The sequence below is a fragment of the Pelophylax lessonae genome, assembly GCF_965119305.1.
Source record: "Pelophylax lessonae genome assembly, chromosome: 7".
In the NCBI taxonomy this organism is placed as follows: domain Eukaryota; kingdom Metazoa; phylum Chordata; class Amphibia; order Anura; family Ranidae; genus Pelophylax; species Pelophylax lessonae.
Window position 1 is genome coordinate 193,101,746 of NC_138774.1, and position 20,706 is coordinate 193,122,451.

Genomic DNA, 20,706 nt, shown 5'->3' on the forward strand with positions numbered 1-20,706 from the left:
AGTAATAGCCACCAAAAAGTCCACCTTCTGCGAAAACGTAAGCAGGGGAACCTCCCAAATATTTTCAAAGGGAGGTTTCTGGAGAACTGACAAGCAAAATTGAGGTCCCGCGGCGGCAATGGAGACCGTACTGGAGAAGCCAAGTGTCAAACTCCCTGGATAAAAGGTACACACCCAGGAATGTGTGGCCAATGGTACTCAAGGCCAGGCGCTGCTCAACCCCCTGTTGGAGGAAAAAGAGAACCCCAAAAGACTCACACAACGCAATGTATGTCTTTCAAGTACAATGGTAGATCTTCCTAGAGGTAGATTTTCTAGCCTTTAACAGTATAGGAATCACTGATTCAGACAAACCTCTATCCTTCAGCAATTGGCTTTCAACAGTCAAGCCGTTAAAGCCAGCAAATGTAAAGCGTGATGGAAGATTGGCCCTTGGGACAGCAGATCTTCCCTGAGAGGAAGTCTCCAAGGAGCATAGGCGACCAGCCGTACCAGATCGGTGTACCAAGACCGGTCAGAGGCCAGTCTGAAGCCACTAGAATGACCAGAATCCCTGCTGCCTCGATCCTGAACAGGGGCCTTGGCAGAAGTTCAAGAGGGGGGAAATCGTGAATCAGCTGATACTGACTTCAGGGAACCACTAATGCATCTGTGGCGTCAGCCAGAGGATCCTGAGACCGTGCCACAAACCTCTGCACCTTCCTTGGAATGTGTACAGCAGAAATGGTTGGAATGAATCGGTCTGCCCACCTTAGAATGCTGGCAACTTCCCGAGCCGCCAGGACAGTTCTTGTGCCCCCTTGGTACCAGGCAGTGGCATTGTCCAATTGAGTTGGTAGAGGACACCCCTGAAGACAAGTTGTCCAATGATCCAAAGTCTGATCGCTTGGAGTTACAGTACATTAATTAAGGTAGACACCATCAGGCCCAGCACCCGCATGCAAGCCCGTAGGGATAACTGTCTGCTGGACAACAGAAGCTGAATTGCCTCCTGCAATATCTGGAGTTTTTCCAGAGGAAGAAACACTCTTCTGAAGCCGAGTCCAGACCCAGATAGTCCATTTTTGTGGACGGAACCAGAGCCAACTTCTGAAGGTTCAGAATCCAACTGAACTCCCTCAGAGTTCGTACAGTAATCTCCAAGTTGTCCATCAGAGCAGTCGGAGGCTTTGCTCGCAGAAGATCCTCATCCAGGTACCCCAGTACAGGGATCCCTCACTGACGCAACAATGCTAGCACCAGGGCCAACACTGTAGTGAAGACCCGAGGAGCGGAGGCGAGACCAAAGGGTAACGCCACAAACTCATAATTCTCCTCGCTCACGACAAAGAAAAGGAAGCGCTGGTGACCGGCACATATTGGAATGTGAAGGTAGGTGTCCTTGATGTCGATAGAAGCAAGAAAACCCCCCTGATGTAGGGACGCCACTACCGTGCGAATGAACTCCATTTGGAACTTCTGTACCCGCACACAGCAGTTTAGCGCCTTGAGGTCCGTACCTTGCCTTACTTCCTGGGAACTGTAAAGAGTTTTGAGTAGAACCCCTGAAAACATTCCAAAGTCAGAACCGGCTTACCCCTTGAAGTAACAAGTCTTGCACTGCCCCAAAGAGACCCCTAAGGGATCTGGGGATAAGTGCAGGTTGGAAGGGAAGAACCTTTCTGGAGGATAAGACCGAAACTCGATCTTGTAGCCGGACGGATTAACTTTGTGGACCCACTTGTCCTGTACCAGGGAGGTCCACAAAGAAAACAGCGAAGATGACCCCCCACCCCAGATATGGGTGAGAACGCCCCTTCATGTAAAGGAAGCCTTGACCGCATGTCTGGAAGAGCCCGCTCATGGTTTGCCAGACCAGGTCCTCTTGGAACCTCCGGTGGAAACCCTGAAGGGCTTTGATCCCTTGTCTTGAGACCCTAAATTATGTCATCCAAGGAAGCTCCAAACAGGCGGTCCCCTACAAGGGTAGATCAGATAAGGTCTTCTTAGAAGTCTGGTTTGCAGACCAGTATTTAAGCAAGATAATATGCCGAAGGACCACTGCTGATACAGACAGCCTAGAAATAAAAAGGAGCTGCATCCAAAGAGGCATCACAGATAAGCTGAAGACCCTGGACCAACTGATCCTCGAGCTCTGCAAAGGCAGGAGAAAGTAGTTTCCCCTCCAGGTCCCGGCGAAAAAGTTTAGCCCACTCGGTCAGAGTTTGCGACACCAGAGCAATAGTAAATACCAGCCTAAGTGCCGAACCAGCCACAGTGAACATATTGCGGGCCAGAGCCTCCACCTTCCTATCAGCCGGATCTTTAAAGGCCAGGGACTCCTCAACCGGAATTAAGGTAGCTTTATTCAACCTGGAAAACAGCGAGTCCACTTTTTAAGCAGGGAATCCTCATAAGGATACCACATAGCAAAACAATTAGCGACCACAAGAGTGCGTTTTGGACAACCCCGCTGTTTTGTGACAATGTTGTCAAAGTAAGCGGAAAAGGGAAACACCCTCGCCGCTTTGGAGGGCCTGTGGATTCCAATGCGTGGTCATTTTTGCTGTGCGCTGTGGGTCATTAGGATGTTGGAAGGTAAACCTTCTTCACATTGACAACTTTCTGGCAGAGGGCAGCAGATTTTCCTCAAGAATTTGATGGTATTTTGCCCCATCCATTTTTCCTTCTCTCCTGACAAGTGCTCTAGGCCCCGCTGCAGAGAAACACCCCCATAACAGGATATTACCACCTCCATGCTTTATTCCAGGAATGGTGTTATTTGGATGGTGAGCTGTATTGGATTTCCGCAAGATATATTGCTTGGTGTTGAAGCCCAATAATTCAATTTTAGTCTGGTAGTTAGGCTCTGAAGGCCTATGAGTACTTACAGCCAAAGCAGAGGAGGATAAAGAGTAAGAATCCTCTGACCCTTCCACAAATATTTTCGCTTTTTCTCTTGCATTGTGGCAGAAGCACACTCTGACCACCAGCGGTGCTGCTAATAATGGTGTCAAAAGCAGGTCTGAAGAGATAATGAAAAATAGGCAAATCAGATGTTCCTTGGACACCTCATCAACATGTAACCTTAGGGACCTACACATTACTAAAAACATGAGTCATGTGAGACAGGTTTTTAGGCTTGTAGCAAGCAGTCACAACTAAGGAAAAGGACCCCAAGAAGTACAGAACATTTGCCCCAGCCACTCTTTAAAAAAGAGGCCTACCCCTGTGGTGGAGGGATGGCCTTTAAGGGATTCTACCCATTCTGAAACAATCTCACAGATCAGAGTTACCAGCAACATAGGACAGGGGATCAAACCAGGTAATTCAGCTAGGATCTAAGGAAGGAATTCAGCTGTCTGTCAGTGAAGTCCCAAAGGATGAGTACACCTTCAACCCTTTCAGTGGTGTTTCCGCTAACAAGGATCACTGGTGCATCCAGAGTGGGCACAGACTCTTCAAGATACTTTTTCAAAGGGGAAATGTTCTAGCACACCATCAGATGGGGTGCAGGACCCTTCAAGAAATTACTCAAAAAGCAGGTGTACTGGGAAGGTCTTTGCAGCTGTAGGAGCTCTACAAGACCCAAGGTCTTGAACAGCAAGCTGATCCTCCCAGATGCAGAGTAACACGCACTGCATAAATAAGGTTTGAAACTGAGTCAACTATAGAAGACTACAGTGACCCAAAAAAAAGCCTCTCCTGAGACCAGACTGCTGAGATTCTGTAAACAAACAGTATCTCTCCTGCACTCAAGTGGTATGAGGGAAGGTAAATGTTCTAGGTGTTTTTTTGGCACAAACAAAGCGGTCTTGCTGCCCTCCTCAGGACCAAGGGTATCCAAAAAGCACTGTAAGAAAACGACAAGAGAAGGGCACACGGACCTTGTGCATTACCACTAAAAAGTTTATTAAAATCAAAGAATGGTAGCGTACGATATACTCACAAACATAGGATATGTACAAGCATGTAGGAAATGGGAACCGCTTGTCTCCAGAACACTTCTCTACTGCTTGGTAGCGTGATGGCATCCACAAAAGCGTGATGGCGCCCAGGTTTTTGTGGACGCCATTACGCTATCAGTAGAGAAGTGTTCTGGAGGAGAGCGGTTCACATTTCCTACATGCTTGTAGATATCCTATGTTTGTGAGTATATTGTACGCTACCCATCTTTGATCTTAATAAACTTTTTAGTGGTAATGCACAAGGTCGGTGCGCCCTGCGTCGTTTTCTTGCTGAGATTCTGTACCAGAGACAGCAACAGGGGCTACAGGATCGATTTGCTTTATGGGCTGAGGGTTAGAGACAGATTATACTGACATTGCAATGAAGCAAGCTAATCATATACTAGTACATTTTCAAACAAACTTTTGCACGAAAGTTCTTATTATCAGTACATTTGATGACATGATGAAAAACATATAAAAGTGCTTCAAAAAATATTTGCTTTGAACTATTAATTTTGGAATGAGTGTAATTTTCTGAACCAAAAACATACCTTGGCCCAAAGCACACATTGTTTGATCCAACTATTAGAAAATGAAACAAACATCCTTATAACATGAAAATGCAAACAAAAACATGGGGGAGGCCTGGACCCCCATGATGGGGCTAAAGAGGACTACAATGGAGGATAACCCTTTAAAAATAGGAGGTCCCAACTTCCAGATTACAGGCATCAGTCTCATCTCTGGAACCCGGGTAAATGTCCCCTGGGCCATTTGGGAAGTACTGGCGGAGGTTACCAGTTGCAACAGGACTGTCCTATATGCATCTTTAGGAAGACATATTAGGCCACGCATCAGTAAACAGCTGGGTGCTGTGATAGCGGTTTCTCCAGACTAAATGGTAGGAAAAAAGTGCAGACCACTCCGCCTAGTGCGTGAAGTCAGCACTCGGGTAAAAACCCAGTGGTGGCGGGTAAATGTAAAGGCACCCAGTTGTGCAAACAGCAAGATAGTTCCTGGTGCTTTAGTCCAACCAACCTTGCCCACCACCAAGCGAGTCTTTAGAGACAGGATCCCACCTTTTGCTGTGCCATGGCTCTGGACCATGAAAGCACTATGTGGCTAATTAACCCAGTACACAAAGATCTAGAAAACACCACAATGCTGAGTCCAGTGCCTGAAGGTCACATTCCGAGCTAGCCTCACATGTCCAGTCCAGCATGGTCCAAATGCATTCTCAAAAGCTAATGCTGAGGACAATCTGGACAGCTGGTTTACAGAGACCAGCTCAAGCAGCTGTATAGAAAGAAATCTTAACTGAAGACATCTGGGGGAAAAACCCCAAAGCAAATAGGTAAAGATAGCAGAAAATCGACTTTTGTTTCAGCAGAGCTTGGACCTTCTAGGACACAAAAAAAAAGAAGTATCAGGAAGTTGTCAGGAAGAGAAATAGTTATACAGGAATTTTCTTTTTGCCAGTATGCCAACCTTCTGTAAATCGGCAGTACGCTCCCAACTGTTTTTTGTATTCTTGTGTTCCTCAATGAATTAAGTATTGTTTGCGTTCCAACTTTTGGTGTCCATTTGTGAGTGTTGCCAGAATGCAAAGCAATGCTCTGTGTGAATGAAGGTAGCAATCAGCGCAGTTTCTTAATCATCCTCTGCTAATGTGAACTAAAGACCTGTATTAGCAATACAGGTCTATGGTTCACAGGGGATGATTAAGGAACTGCGCTGATTGCTACCTTCATTGACTTTTATGCAGTCCATCTGCAATAAATTAGCAGCATTCGCTTACCCCTCCATCAATTAGAGATTTACCTTTGGTGTCCTGGGCGCCTGATTATTTATTTTGTTTTACTAATGCTCTGTATGCAATGCTCTAATATTCCATTCATCGAGAAAGGCACTCCAACACACCACAGTTGAGTGTAACAAAGCACACAATTTTTAGTCCATTGTGATGCACTGGCAGCCAACTGATAATAAATGGGCTGCGTTGACACAACGTATGGATTGCTCAAATGTGAATTGGCCCTCAGATTTGGGATCTCTCCTCATCCCCCTTACCCCTGGTTTGAAGGATGGCAGGCCCAGGCCAACACCAATGGTTGCTTTGTTGGGGTTCACCACTGAATTGTAGTGTATATTCCGATGATAGCTCACTCTGATCGGCTCATCTTCATTTTGCTGGATTCCGTGAAACGTGTTGATTGGTTCTGGACAGAAGAAAGGAGAGAGGTCAGAATTCAAAAGCGTACAGAATAAGGCCTACACTAGTAGCAGGTCATGAACATGGCCTCCACAGTTGAAAGTTTTATTCGTAATCTGGTAAAACGGAGTGGGAATAATTAGAATCTCTGTCAGATGCACATGGCTATCTCTGTCCCCAACTAAAACGTTGTCATGTCTCGATGACAAAGGAGGAAATGTGACTATTTCTGAATGGTGGGCAGAGATTCTAACCCTTTATTACTTTACTAATGCTGCTCTCATTCTCTTGAAATTCTCTTAATTTCCACTGACAATGACAAAAAAAGGAAGTGAAGAGCTATCTACAAAGGAAGAACAAAGACAACAATAAAACCCTGACAGATATTCTAACCCTTCCCCATTATATCCAAAATGATCAAACCTTGAGTAAAAGGTTGTACATGTGTTCAATGAGAAACACATTCTTAAAAAGGTCAGTATTAATATGCTAACTACCTGCAAATGAGGAGAAAACAGATAGGAATTTTAAAAGGGATATACTCTAATCACTAAGCCAGTCATTATTTATATAAATATATGTGTGCAATATCCAATGGCTGCCACTGCACACAAATCAGGGATAAAAAATGGGCCCGGGTGCACAGCAGAGACTGCAGCGCATATAAACCAAAAAAGAGAGCGGCACTCACGGGTCTTGAAAGGTGAACGAACAATTTAAATCGACGTTTTGAGGAGGCACAAGCTCGTCTTCCTCGGTATCCTTGGTATCCTGAGGAAGACGAGCTTGTGCCTTGTTGAAACGTCGATTAAACCATCATTGTTCGTTCACCTTTCAAGACCCGTGAGTGCCGCTCTCTTTTTTGGTTTAAATATATGTGTGTATGTATATATATATATATATATATATATATATATATATATATATATATATATATATATATATATATATATATATATATATATATATATTATATAGATTTGTGTTGCCTATTGCTGCTCTGGTGACAGGTTCTTTCTGGCATATCTGGAATAGTAGTATTACCTGTCCCATACTGATACACCTCTACAGGCCGGTTGTACATCTCCGCCATGGCCTGCATTTCTATGTGGTTGCCGTGGCAGTTGTTTTTCCTCTTGCGGTTAATATAAGTGGTAAAGTCTTCTGTCACGTAATTTGAGAAGTAGTCTGCGTTTTTCATCTATTGAGGGGTAACACAAGATATTAGATGAAAGCACTCCTAGGATGCAGATTCATGTAACATTTTTAAGTAACAATATGCGACTGTCAGTGAAAAGCAGAGGAATATAGTGATGCTTTAAAAACTTTCACTCCCCTCTGTGATTCTCCAGTATGCATCGGGAGCCTGCCCCAGAGCGCATCCTCTTTCAACAGCAATATGAATAAAAGGAGAAAAAGGGCCGCACACTGACATTAGAAAGCATTGTTTCGGTAGCCCCATCACTCTGGGGGCAGAGCAAACTGCATTGGGGACGTGGCCTGGAGAGAGCCTAGGCTGAGGTTGTCTCTCTCTTCACTATCACATAACTGTGGATGTGCGGCACAAGGGATCCTTTCTTCCTTTCCTACAGTGACTGCAGGAGCTGGGACGAGCTCCATCCCCTTGCCAGCACTCTTGCAGCAGTTTCAAAGTCATTCATATCACCCCCTACATTGACCGGGCCTGAGCGGCACACTAACCAACCATGGGTCACAAATAGTGTTACTCTCCACCTGTCAACCACGCTCCATCAGTAGGCCCCTTTTGGGGCGAAAGGTGTTGTGGATTTGTGTTACAGTAATAAAGCTTTTGAACCACTGTGATGTCATCAGTGTGCAGCCCTTTCCTTCCTTTTATTAGTATGCGACTGTCACTTTAAAAGTTTGCTGAGTAGGCTATAAGAATACAAGACAGTGAGGAAACTCAAAATGATGGGCCAACTGTAAGGGATAGGAGAAGGTAGGGCCAACTTTGATGGGAATTGGAATTTAAAGAGATTTAGGACACCAGAGGTCACAACTGTTTTATTCTGATACAAGATTTTTTATAATGACAGGTGCACTTTAAATTCCTATAATTTAACTGTAATAGAATTCAACAGTTAAATGGGTTGTAAAGGTTTTTTTTTTTTATATTGCTTTTTAGATAAGCATGCCGAAACTTACCTGCTCTGTGCAACGGTTCTGCACAAAGCAGTACAGATCCTCTTCTTCTGCCCCCCCCCCCCCCCCACCGGCGTTTCAGGCCCCTGCTCTTTATCGGGTGCCCCCACAAAAAGCCACTTACCATGGGGACACCCATGCAGGCCCGCTCCCGAGTCTCACTGCTGCCTCCACTGACGCAGACAACTGAACTCGGTCCCACCCCCCTGCTCCAATGGCTCCCGCTGCTATCAATCTGTCCAACAAAGAGAGCGACAGAAGCTCCAGCTAAGAAGAGGTGGAGGGGGGGGGGGGTCTGAGAGGGAGCTGCAGCACAGCAGGGTTTTCACCTTAATGAATCGAATATATTAAGGTGAAAAACATTTAGGCTCTACAACCACTTTAACAAAGCAAATGCCAACAAGGTGAATCCTATTTAGGAAATAATTACAAATATTGGACGTAGCTTAGACTAACTCACCAAGTAATCCATGCAGTGTTTCCGGACCACCTCATGCATGTCCTGGTCGCCATATACCTGGTCAGCTGAAAAGAGTAACAGAAGTGTAAGATAAATAATAGAAAAGGGAATAAAAAATCTGGAATACACTTAGAAGCCCAATAACAAGGACTAAAATATAAATAAAAGTGAACCTCTAAACCACTTTAAACTGTTAAAAGACATGCCTGAAAGTAGTAAAAACTTTGTAAGGCCTTTAAGAGGACTCTGATCCTGATAGAACTGCGTCTAAAGCCCCAATTCTTACTCCCCATGGGTTAAGACACATCTTAACCCACACAGATGTCTTTCAAATTTCCCGCAAGCTCGCAATGAAATGCAGGTATGAAATCAGTTCAGATCAAAACTTCAAACTGGCTTCCAGTGTTTGCTGCAATGCATGTTCTTTGTAAAAAAGATGCCCATTTCTACCAGAATTAACAGCCCCTACAGCTGTTGCAGAACTACAACTCCCATGAGGCATTGCAAGGCTGACAGTTACAAGCATGACTCCCATAGGCAGAGGCATGATGCGACTTAGTTCCCCAACAGCTGGAGGGCCACCAGTTTGAGACCCGTTTTAGATCAAAGGGGTAAACTTTGGCCTATAGATGAGGGCAGTTTACCAATTAAAAACCTGGCCTTTTTCTGACATTTGTTGCTTACAAGTTAAAATCATTATTTTTTGCTCGAAAATTACTTAAAACCCCCAAACATTTTATATATATAATTTATTTTTTTAAGCAGAGACCCTAGAGAATAAAATGGCAGTTGTTGCAATATTTTATGTAACACTGTATTTGTGCCAGTGGTCTTATAATAGCAATTTTTGGGAAAAAAATACACCTATATGAATTAAAAAAAATCTAAACAGTAAAGTCTAATGTGAAAGATGATGCTACACCGAGAATTGTGATTTTTATTTTAAGCAAAAAAATTTTAATTCTCATTTTATCCAGCATCGAGCACCTCTACCTTCACCCAATATTGATCCTAGCATGTGACTGTAGGACTGTGGTAAGGACATTAATTTTGTAAGCTCCTTCAGGCGACAGTTCTTTATCAACTAAAGCTCAGTCATAAAGGGGTTAAGAAGATACATTTAAATAGGTTTACTATGCCTTTACGGTTTAAGTTAGTGAGTGAGAGCTAAAATTTGAAATGTAGCAAAAAAAAATGTAGGCACTAACTGCGAAGGAGAGGATCAAAGAAACCCCACAAGCTTAACGATATGCTTTGTTGTGAAGCCGCAATGAATGTAAACATATGCTATATGCTAATGAGGGCTATACATGGCGACTGTTCCCGCTCGTCACATGATCACCTTTCTTAGAAGTTCAGGGGGGGAGGAAAAAGTGGTTAGCCAGCACCAATAGACTGCGGGTAGCAAGACTCAAGCTTGGCGGTGTGCAGAGTGAGAATTTCAAACAGGAAACCACAAGATAAGCGATGTTTACAAATGTTGCTTAAAGATTCAAGAGGCGATAAGTGGAAAATATAGCGCCAAATCTATGTATACCTCACCATCAAATTTACATCTAACTGCTACTTTTAGGTCTGTTTTTATCACTAGCTGTAAACAAAATGCTCAGTCCTCCTACAGCTAAAGGGAGATTGGGAATACGCAAAAAACTCGTATTACGAGATTAAACCAAATCAGCCAAACTGCCTGTCCAAAAGTTCAATACCAATGATCAATATAATCAAGGACGAGTGAAAATCGCAATACCACTTTGCCCTGGTCACGTGAGGATTCTGACTGGTTGAAGGACTCCGCCTTTGTTTTCTGGTCGCTTATGCCTGCCATGTTACTGTTCTCAGATTCCAATGTGTCATGTACATTGCAAGCATTAACAGATAGGTTGTATTTTTAGGGTGTCATAGGTCTCCATTAACCAGAGGGCTGCCCTTTCAGCGATGTCACCAGTGAATGGACAATCACTGCTCTTTAACCACTTCGGCTCTGGAAGATTTACCAGGCTATTTTTTACGATACAGCACTGCGTTAATTTAACTGACAATTGCGCGGTCGTGCGACACTGTACCAAAGAAAAATTCATGTCTTCCCCCCCACAAATATATATATATTTTTTTATTTTGGTGGTATTAATCACTTTTTTTTTGCGCTATGAACAAAAATAAACCGACAATTTACTGGATAGGTTTTATAGAAGAAAGTAAATAAAAAAAAAATCACATTTCTTCATAAATTTAGGCCAATATGTATTCTGCTACATATTTCTAGTAAACAAAATCCCAATAAGAGTATATTGGTTGATTGTCGCAAAAGATATAGCATCTACATACTATGATATTTTTATTAAATTCTTTTATTACTAGTCATGGCGGCGATTAGCGAATTATAGCTTGACTGCAACATGGTGGCGGACATTACCTGACACTTTTTAGGGACCAGGGACACTAATACAGTGATCAGTGCAAAAAAAAATATGCACGGTCTTTGTACTAATGACGCTGGCTGGGAAGGGGTGATCAAAGGGTTAACTGTATGCCTAGCCTGTGTTTTATTGCAGCATGGGATGCGATTTTACTAAGGCAAGGCATGGAATTTATTCCCTGCTTTGCAGAGACACAGGATCCATGCCTTTCCTCCTGTCAGAACAGCGATCTGCCTTGTTTACATGTGTATAATCACAGCGGGAGCGAGCATTCACGCCTGCTACCCGGAAGAGCCGGATCACATGCATATACGTGATCCTGCGCACAGCGGCAGCCCTTTAGCAGTAAAACTGCTATAAGGGTGGTCAGCAAGTGGTTAAAGAAGGGACAGGTTACATTTTCTGTTCAGGATTTTACCTGCACACTATGATCAGATCAGATAAACATAAGGGGCATTTAAATGCCACTAACAGAAAGCAGGGACATTTCAAGGCCACTAAAGGCCTCTTTCTTAGACAGGCCAAGTCAGAGGCCTTTAGTGGTCCTGAAACATTACTTCTTTCTTTAGGTGACAGTAAAGTGTCTGGTCTGTTTTTCTGAACACGGTGCGCTGGTGGTTAGGTGCCATCTACCATTCCATTGCCATAGTGACTTCAGCCTGGGTACACACAGGAAGGGTGCAGGAAGCCACATGCCTTTCTTGGCAGTGTGATTCGAGCCCATTCCTTTTGTATGGGCTCAAATCACACTGCAAAGATATCGGTACTGAGTATTGGCGAGTACGGTACTTGACCAAAAGTATTAGTACTAGTCAGTAAAAAAAAATAAATAAAAATAAAAAAGGGTATCGAGGCAACCTCACTAATAAGTCTTAAAATTTTTTAAGACTAGCTTGGTTTATCGTAAAATTCTACTTTAAAGCCTAAGTTTAACTAAAATCAAAACCATAAATATCAGCAGAAGGGACACACATCACAGCAAAAAGGACACATCATACTGAGGCCCTGTTCACACCTGAGCGCTTTTCAACTCGTAAAACGCCCAACAAGCAAAATCCTATTCATTTCAATGGCCCCTGTTCACATATGAGCGTTTTGTCGCCTGAAGCTCAAAAAAGTACATGAGCTACTTTTTGGCTGATTACAGGGTTTTTGTTAGATGTCAATGTCTGCCTCCAAACACCTGCAAAAAACACCTGAAAAACGCCCCCCAAAAAAAAAAAACCAAAAGAAAAACCTGAAAACGATACGCTCAGGTGTGAATGGAGCCTAAAGGTACGTTATATGTCTGATTATTAGGTTTTTAATATCACTTAAAGCAGTATTAACCACTTCCTTACCGCTGGAGAACATATGACATCCAGGGCTTTAAAGTGGAGTTCCACCCTAATTTTATACTTACCTCCATCTTCTCGCTCCGGGTCACCTGAAAAACAAATGGATAATCGCAATTTTTTTTTTTTTATTTTTTTACTTACCTTGTAGAGAAAATATACTTACCTCTTCCCTCCTTCCTTCTTCCTTCCCTCGGCGGCCGCGGCCCGTTGTCACTTCCTGGCTTTTGCAATGATTCCTGGGAGCTGAACGTCATCGCTCCCAGGAATCATTGCGCCCGTACCGGCCCCGACGTCAGTTCCGGCGCGCGCGTCATTCCCTTCTAAACAGCTTCTGGGCATGCCCAGAAGCTGTGGAGGGATGACGCGCGCGGCCGGAAGTGACGTTGGGGCCGGTGGAGTGCATCGTGGGACCGAAGGAGGAGGAAGAGGACGCCGAAGAGGATCGCGCTGGCTTCAAGCTGCCCACACCTGAGATGGCAGTGCTGGAGAATACTTTTTCAATGTAATTATTTCTCCTAAAAGGTAAGTGCAACCCGGGACAGATCAGAGGCTAGCCATTGTGGAATGTACTAGCCCTGACTGTCCCGGGGGTATTTTTTTTAAAAAAAAAATGTGCACTGGGTGGAACTCCGCTTTAAGTGGGGATATCTAAATGATGTCTGCAGCATCATTTAGATATAATTTTTTTCTGCCGGCGATTCCCTTCACCATAAGAACAATTATAGCGGCTGAACAGCTGCTTGATCGTTCTTACAGGCGGCGGGAGGGGACAATACCCCCCCCCCCATGCTTCCAGTGGCTTGCCCGTGCGATTGGCGAGCCGGAGAAGGAATTGGCCGCCAGCGGAGGTGTACCATAGAGATGGTCCCCGGCAGTCTCTAGGACTCTCGGAGGCCCGGGTGCGACGTGATGACGTCACGCCCGGTCTGGCAGTTTCAATACTGCACTGATCTCGGCATTCAGCTGAGATAGTTTATTTCAGGCTTTCTAGCCTGTAGGTGAGATCTGAGGTCTTACTGACCCAAGATCTCCCCATAAAGGGAACCTGTCATTCACTATTCCTATTACATGGGATGTTTACATTCCTTGTAATAGGAATAAAAGTGATAAAAAAAAAATTGAAGAGAAAGTGTAAAAACAAAAAAAAAAATAAAATTTAAAGTGCCCCCGTCACCGCATGCTGGCACGCAGAAGCGAACGCATGCGTACGTCGCGGCCAAATATGTAAACGACGTTCAATCCATACATGTGAGGTATTGCTCAGAACGTTAGAGCGAGAGCAACAATTCTAACCCGAGACCTCCACTGTAACTCTAAACAGGTTACTTGTAAAACTTTTTAAAACGTGCCTATAGATTTTTAAGTACCGAAGTTTGGCGTCACATCCACAAGTGTGCGCAATTTTAAAGCGTGACATGTTCGGTATCCATTTACTTGGCGTAACATCATCTTTAACATTATACAAAAAAATTGGGCTAACTTTAGTATTTTGTTTTTTTTAATGCACAAAACTGTTCCCCCCCCCCAAAAAAAAATGCATTTGAAAAATGTATGCGCAAATACCGTGTGACATAAAAAGTTGCAATAACCGCCATTTTATTCCCTAGGGTCTCTGCTAAAAATATATATAATGTTTGGGGGTTCCGAGTAATTTTCTAGCAAAAAAATGATGATTTTTACATGTAGGAATGGAGTGCCAGAAATCGCCGGTATGGAAGTGGTTAAACAAAAAAGCAAACATTTATTATATTGTAGCTTACCAATTCTTACATGTAATGGTTGCATTTGTTTTCTTTCTTTAGACTTTCTTCTATTTTCATCTGGTGACCTGACCAGTAAATCTGGTTGTTTTTCAAAAGAACAAGCTCTCTTGCAGACATATCAGTTACAGGGGTGAGAAAAACTGTTTAGCACTGGCAGGGGTGCTTACAATGCTAGGCTTTATGTAAAATCTTTATCCCAAAAGGAAAAAAAACAGTTTGCTGTAACTGGTTAAAAAGTTTTAGCTGGGGTTTGGCTTCAATTTTTAAGTGTATTTAAATCTGTAAGTGCATCTAACACCCCCCCCCCCTCTCCAGATTAAGCATGCAGCTGTCCAAATATGTCCCATGCTCCCATGAGTGGGGGCACTATAATACATCTAATACAGGTGGTGTGTTACTGGCCAGATCACCAGGTGAAAAAAAAGAGGGTAAGATACCTAAAAAATATATTTTGTTTTTAGTTTGGGGTTAATACCATTTTTTAAATGTAGGCTTTAAGCAATGTGTCCCAATGCAAAAGCATGAGAGAATGGCTTGTGTTCCTGCTCAAGCTGTCTTGTGAAGAAATGAGAAAAAAAATTAAACTAGTTTAAAAATACATGGATAGGACTTGGTATCCACCTTCTGCATCCTCCTGTAAGCAACACTCTGATTGGGAGAGGGGAAGGCAGGACTGGGAGCCAATTGGGTGAGCTGCATGTAAATATGCTAACAAAGAACAATCTGACAGGGGAAGAGCAGAGTGAGCAGACAGATGACCTTAGAAGTCTGCTGCTACTCCTTCAGTATTCAGCCAGCAGTTTGGGAGATGGCGCTGCTATATTCCTCATCTGTAACCAAGAATTTGGGGGATGTACTAAAACCGAAGCATGCAAAATCTAGTGCAGATCTGCATAGAAACGAATGAGCGTCTAGGTTTATTATCAAAGCTTAATTGAACAAGCTGAAGTTAGAAGCTGATTGGCTACCATGCACAGCTGCAGCAGTTTTACTAAATCTCACCCATGGGGTCTGGCTTTGTTGTGTGGCAGGGCTGTGTAAAACTCAGGACACAATGGCCAGCAACGCAATCTTTGGCAAGTAAAAGAGCTTCCATATCTGTAGAATAGTATATTTAGATCTCTGCCTGGAAATTCAACTTTAATTAACCACTTGGCTCACACGCTATAGCAGAAAGACAGCTACAGCGCTGGCTTAAAATGCTGGGGGGGGGGGGCGCCCATGGACATCCTCCAGTTCTTGCGCTGCCCGCAGGCCCCCAGTGGCGCGTTGGTGGTGCGCTCTGCGATCACCGATTCCTTTGGACTCGGCTAATCACAGATCAGGGTAAAGGGCCAATCACAGTAGGCCCTTCCCCACATGATCAGCTATCAGCCAATGACAGCTGATCAGGGAAGTAAACAGAAGCCAGTTATCTGCTTTTTTTTCCCCTCACACTGTCAGCGTAAGGAAAAAAGAAGAAAGCTGTTAACTGGCTTCTGTTACAGGGACATCGGTCCCTTCAGTGCCCACCAGTGCTGCTAATCAGCAACAACCAGTGACGTCTATCAGTGCCGCCACATCAGTGCCACCTATTCGTGCCACCCCATCAGTGTCACCTATCAGTGCTGCCCCATCAGTGCCACCCCATCAGTGCCACCTATCAGTGCCACCCCATCAGTACCACCTAATCAGTGCCGCCCCATCAGTGCCACCTATCAGTGCCGCCCCATCAGTGCCACCTATCAGTGCCACCCCATCAGTGCTGCCTCATCAGTGCCACATATCAGTGCCACCTAACAGTGCCGCCCCATCAGTACCACCTAATCAGTGCCGCCCCATCAGTGCCACCTATCAGTGCCGCCCCATCAGTGCCACCTATTAGTGCCACCTATCAGTGCCGCCCCATCAGTGCCACCCCCATCAGTGCCACCTATCAATGCCGCATCATCAGTCCACACCAGCAAAGGAGAAAAATTACCTGTTTGCAAAATTAACTATATAAAAATACTATAAACTATAAAACCATTTTGTTTTTTCACAATTTTTGGGCTTTTTTTGTTGGTTTAGCAAAAAATAAAAAACCCAGTAGTGACTAAATACTACCAAAAGAAAGCTCTATTTGTGTGAAAAAAAAAGATAAAACATTTCATTTGGGTACAGTGTAGCATGACCGCGCAATTGTCATTCAAAGTGCGACAGCGCTAAAAGCTGAAACCTGACCTGGGCAGGAAGGGGGTATATGTGCCCAGTAAGCAAGTGGCAAACACAGCACAGAGAAAAAGGAAAACCATAGGGGATAGATCTCAAAGTTTTTTAGCTTTAATCTGAATGGAAATCCATTGTGGGACCCAATGTTAGCACTCGGATTGTGGGTCTGGACCACAAATGGGGTCACCACAATGAATACAGTTTGCTATAATCCGAGTCAGAACAATGAATTCAATAGACTTTCATTGAATTCTACAATTCTAGCCTCCTGAAATAATGGAACATAGTTGGGGGTCCCTGAAAACGTTACACTAACACATGAAGTGGTTCAGCAGCTCACGTTCCACTTCAACAAACTTCTGAGAATTTTCTCTCACTTCAATAGAAAGGTCACAGAAAACCGGGGGATTCACAGAAATTGTTTTTAATGAAACTGAAACCACACTGGAGGGGCCTCCACTAATAAGGTGAAACCATTAATGGTTTGGAGAGTAGAAGAACTGACTCCACAAAACTGACACAAACTCAGAAATCTGCCTTGCAAAGAGTCCTGAAAAGAAAGCACACCTGCTACAAGTTCTTTACACAGAGGCAGCTGCAGCTAAAGAGGCACTCCGACACCAAAATGTATGGGCCTAACCCACAAACAGTAAAAAGGAACACAAGAATATGCAACATGTAACACTCCAAAGACATGCTGGAAGGGCAATTGGCTCCTGTCTAAATTTGCCCTAGTATGTGCATGTATGAATGTGAGGTAGGGACCTTAGATTGTAAGCTCCATGAGTGCAGGGACTGATGTGAATGTATAATAAACCCTCACCGGCCACTTTATTAGGCACACCTTGCTAGTACCGGGTTGGACCCCCTTTTGCCTTCAGAACTGCCTTCATTCTTCGTAGCATAGATTCAACAAGGTGTTGGATTTTGGTGCATACTGACATGATAGCATCACGCAGTTGCTGCAGATTTGTTGGCTGCACATCCATGATGCCAATCTCCAGTTCCCTTACATCCCAAAGGTGCTCTATTGGATTGAGATCTGGTGAGTGTGGAGGCCATTGGAGTACAGTGACCTCATTGTCATGTTCAAGAAACCAGTGGTGAGATGATTTGAGCTTTGTGACATGGTGCGTTATCCTGCTGGAAGGAGCCATCAGAAGATGGGTACACTGTAGTCATAAAGGGATGGACATGGGTCAGCAACAATACTCAGGCAGGCCGTGGTGTTTAACTTCTTAACGACTGCGGCAGGCAGCCCCTCCTGCGCGAACCAAAGTAGCTATACGTCGGTCGCAAAGCTGCAGCTAGGGGGCTAGCGCCCACCCCCGCTCAGCAGTGGGGACTCTGATGCATGGGGCAGGCGGCTCCAATTGCCGCCTGACACCCGCAATCGTTCCCCGCTGTTGTAAACACAGCTGACCGTTCTCTCTGGAATGATTACAGAGCTCCTGTGATCCTTCTATATAGGAACACAGGTCTCTATGGTCCATAAGCCCAACCCCCCCACAGTCAGAATCACTCCCCTAGGCTTACATTTAACCCCTTGATCACCCACTGTGTTAACACCTTCCCTGCCAGTGTCATCAACACAGTAACAGTGCATATTTTTAGCACTGATTACTGTAGTAATGTCAGTGGTCCCCCCAAAAGTGTCAAAAATGTCAGTTAGGGGTCCGATCTGTCTGCCACAATGTCGCAGTCCCGCTAAAAATCGCAGATCGCTGCCATTACTAGTAAATAAAAAAAAAAAAAAAAAAAACAAATCTTTCCCATAGTTAGTAGATGCGATAACTTTTGCACGAACCAATCAAAATATGCTTATTGCAATTTTTTTTTGCCAAAAAATATGTAGCAGAAAAATTGGCCTAAAATGTTAAAATTTTGATTTTTAAATTTTTTTTGGGAAAGTTATATAGCAGAATGTGCAAAATATTGTTTTTTCTTTTCCCGAATTGTCGCTCTTTTTTTGTTTAAAGCGCAAGAAATAAAAAATCGCAGAGGTGATCAAATACCACCAAAAGAAAACTCTAGTTGTGGGAAAAGGACATAAATTTTATTTAGGTACAGCGTTGCACGACCGCGCAATTGTCCATTAAAATAACGCAGTGCCGAATCGCAAAAAAACGGCCTGGTCATTAAAGAGGAAGTAAACCCTCCTCTGACACTTTTACCTATAGGTAAGCCTATGATAAGGCTTACCTATAGGTACTGCAAATATCTCCTAAACATGTACCGTTTAGGAGATATTTACCTTACATGCAGCCAGTGACGTCACTGGAGCATGCGCTCTGAAGGAACGGCCGCTGGTGCCGTTCCTTCAGAGCCCCGTGCCGTGACCATCGGCTTCCGCGCGCATGCGCGGGAGTGACGTCACCGCGGCTCCGGCCAATCAGATGGCCGGATGCCGCGATCCCGGAAGACGGGCGACTGGACATGTCGCACCATCAGAGGTAAGCGGACTGCACGGCGGGGGCTCGTTGTAAGGTAAGTATTGCATAATGAGCTAGTATGCGATGCACACTAGCTCATTATGTGTTTCTCTTTCAGGGTGAAAAAAAAAAAAAAGTGTGTATGAGTTTACAACCTCTTTAAGGGGGCAAAGCTTTCCGGTCCAGAAGCGGTTAAATGATACTCAATTGGTACTAAGGGGCCCAAAGTGTACCAAGAAAATATCCCCCACACCATTACACCACCGCCACCAGCCTGAACCATTGATACAAGGGCAGGATGGATCCATGCTTTCATGATGTTTAGTCCAAATTCTGACCCTACCATTTCAATGTCGCAGCTGAAATCGAGATTCATCAGACCAGTCAATTTTTTTCCAATCTTCTATTGCCCATTTTGGTGAACCTGTGCACATTGTGGCCTCAGTTTCCTATTCTTAGCTGACAGGAGTGGCACAGCTGGTGTGGTCTTCTGCTGCTGAAGCCCATCTGCTTCAAGGTTCAATGTGTTGTGCGTTCAGGGATGGTATTCTGCATACCTTGGTTGCAACGAGTGGTTATGTTAGTAGAATACCTGTAATGAGTGGAGACCAATGGCCGACAACGTCAGGCAAGCACAGTTCTAAAGTCTGCGAGAGAAAGTAAAATCTGAATTACTAGACCAATAATCCGTGTTGGGGTCACAAGCCAAGTTCGGTGCAGGAGAGAGAGTTTTAGTCGGGGGTCACAAGCCAAGGTCGATGCCGGAGGAGAGTTTCGTAGTCGGGGGGTCACAAGCCAAGGTCGATGCCGGAGGAGAGTTTCGTAGTCGGGGGTCACAAGCCAAGGTCGATGCCGGAGGAGAGTTTCGTAGTCGGGGTCACAAGCCAAGGTCGATGCCGAAGGAGAGTTTCGTAGTCGGGGGTCACAAGCCAAGGTTGATCCCGGAGGAGAGTTTTGTCATCGGGGGTCACAAGCCAAGGTCGATGCCGAAGGAGAGTTTCGTAGTCGGGGGTCACAAGCCAAGGTCGATGCCGAAGGAGAGTTTCGTAGTCGGGGGTCACAAGCCAAGGTCGATGCCGGAGGAGAGTTTCGTAGTCGGGGGTCACAAGCCAAGGTCGATGCCGAAGGAGAGTTTCGTAGTCGGGGGTCACAAGCCAAGGTCAATGCCGGAGGAGAGTTTCGTAGTCGGGGGTCACAAGCCAAGGTCGATGCCGGAGGAGAGTTTCGTAGTCGGGGGTCACAAGCCAAGGTCGATGCCGGAGGAGAGTTTCGTAGTCGGGGGTCACAAGCCAAGGTCGATGCCGAAGGAGAGTTTCGTAGTCGGGGGTCACAAGCCAAGGTTGATCCCGGAGGAGAGTTTTGTCATCGGGGGTCACAAGCCAAGGTCGATGCCGGAGGAGAGTTTTGTAGTCCTGGGTCACAAGCCAAGGTCGATGCCGGAGGAGAGTTTCGTAGTTGGGGGTCACAAGCCAAAGTTGATGCCGGAGGAGAGTTTCCTAGTGGGGGGGTCACAAGCCAAGGTCGATTTCCAAACAGCAATAGAAGTAGCTCAAGTAGTAAGCAGGATCAGACCACAATAATCTGGCGAAAGGAAGTGCAGGGGCAAGGCTTAAATAGGAAGTTCACGGGAGGAGAAAGGAGTTTAAGGTTCAATAGCAATCAAGACAAGGCATTGTTGTCCAATAGATCAGATAGGGAGCTGTCCAGCATCCATGATAGCTCAGCAAGAAGAATCAACACCAGACACCGAAGAGGTCTCAGGTTCAAGCCCAGGTCCTGACTGGTTATTAGAATTATTGTTGC

At 44.6% G+C, this 20,706-nt stretch overlaps 1 protein-coding gene across 2 annotated transcripts in view; it reads right to left on the reverse strand.

The window, feature by feature from the left end:
• OTUD5 (OTU deubiquitinase 5) overlaps positions 1-20,706 on the reverse strand; it is a 139,276-nt gene that overhangs the window by 15,570 nt on the left and 103,000 nt on the right. For both annotated transcript variants that reach the window (XM_082262826.1, XM_082262825.1), the window contains exons 3-5: positions 8,765-8,829; positions 7,186-7,342; positions 6,000-6,148 (exon numbers count right to left, since the gene is read on the reverse strand). In XM_082262826.1, coding sequence (XP_082118952.1) covers positions 6,000-6,148; positions 7,186-7,342; positions 8,765-8,829 — 371 coding nt within the window. The remainder of the gene's footprint in view (positions 1-5,999; positions 6,149-7,185; positions 7,343-8,764; positions 8,830-20,706) is intronic.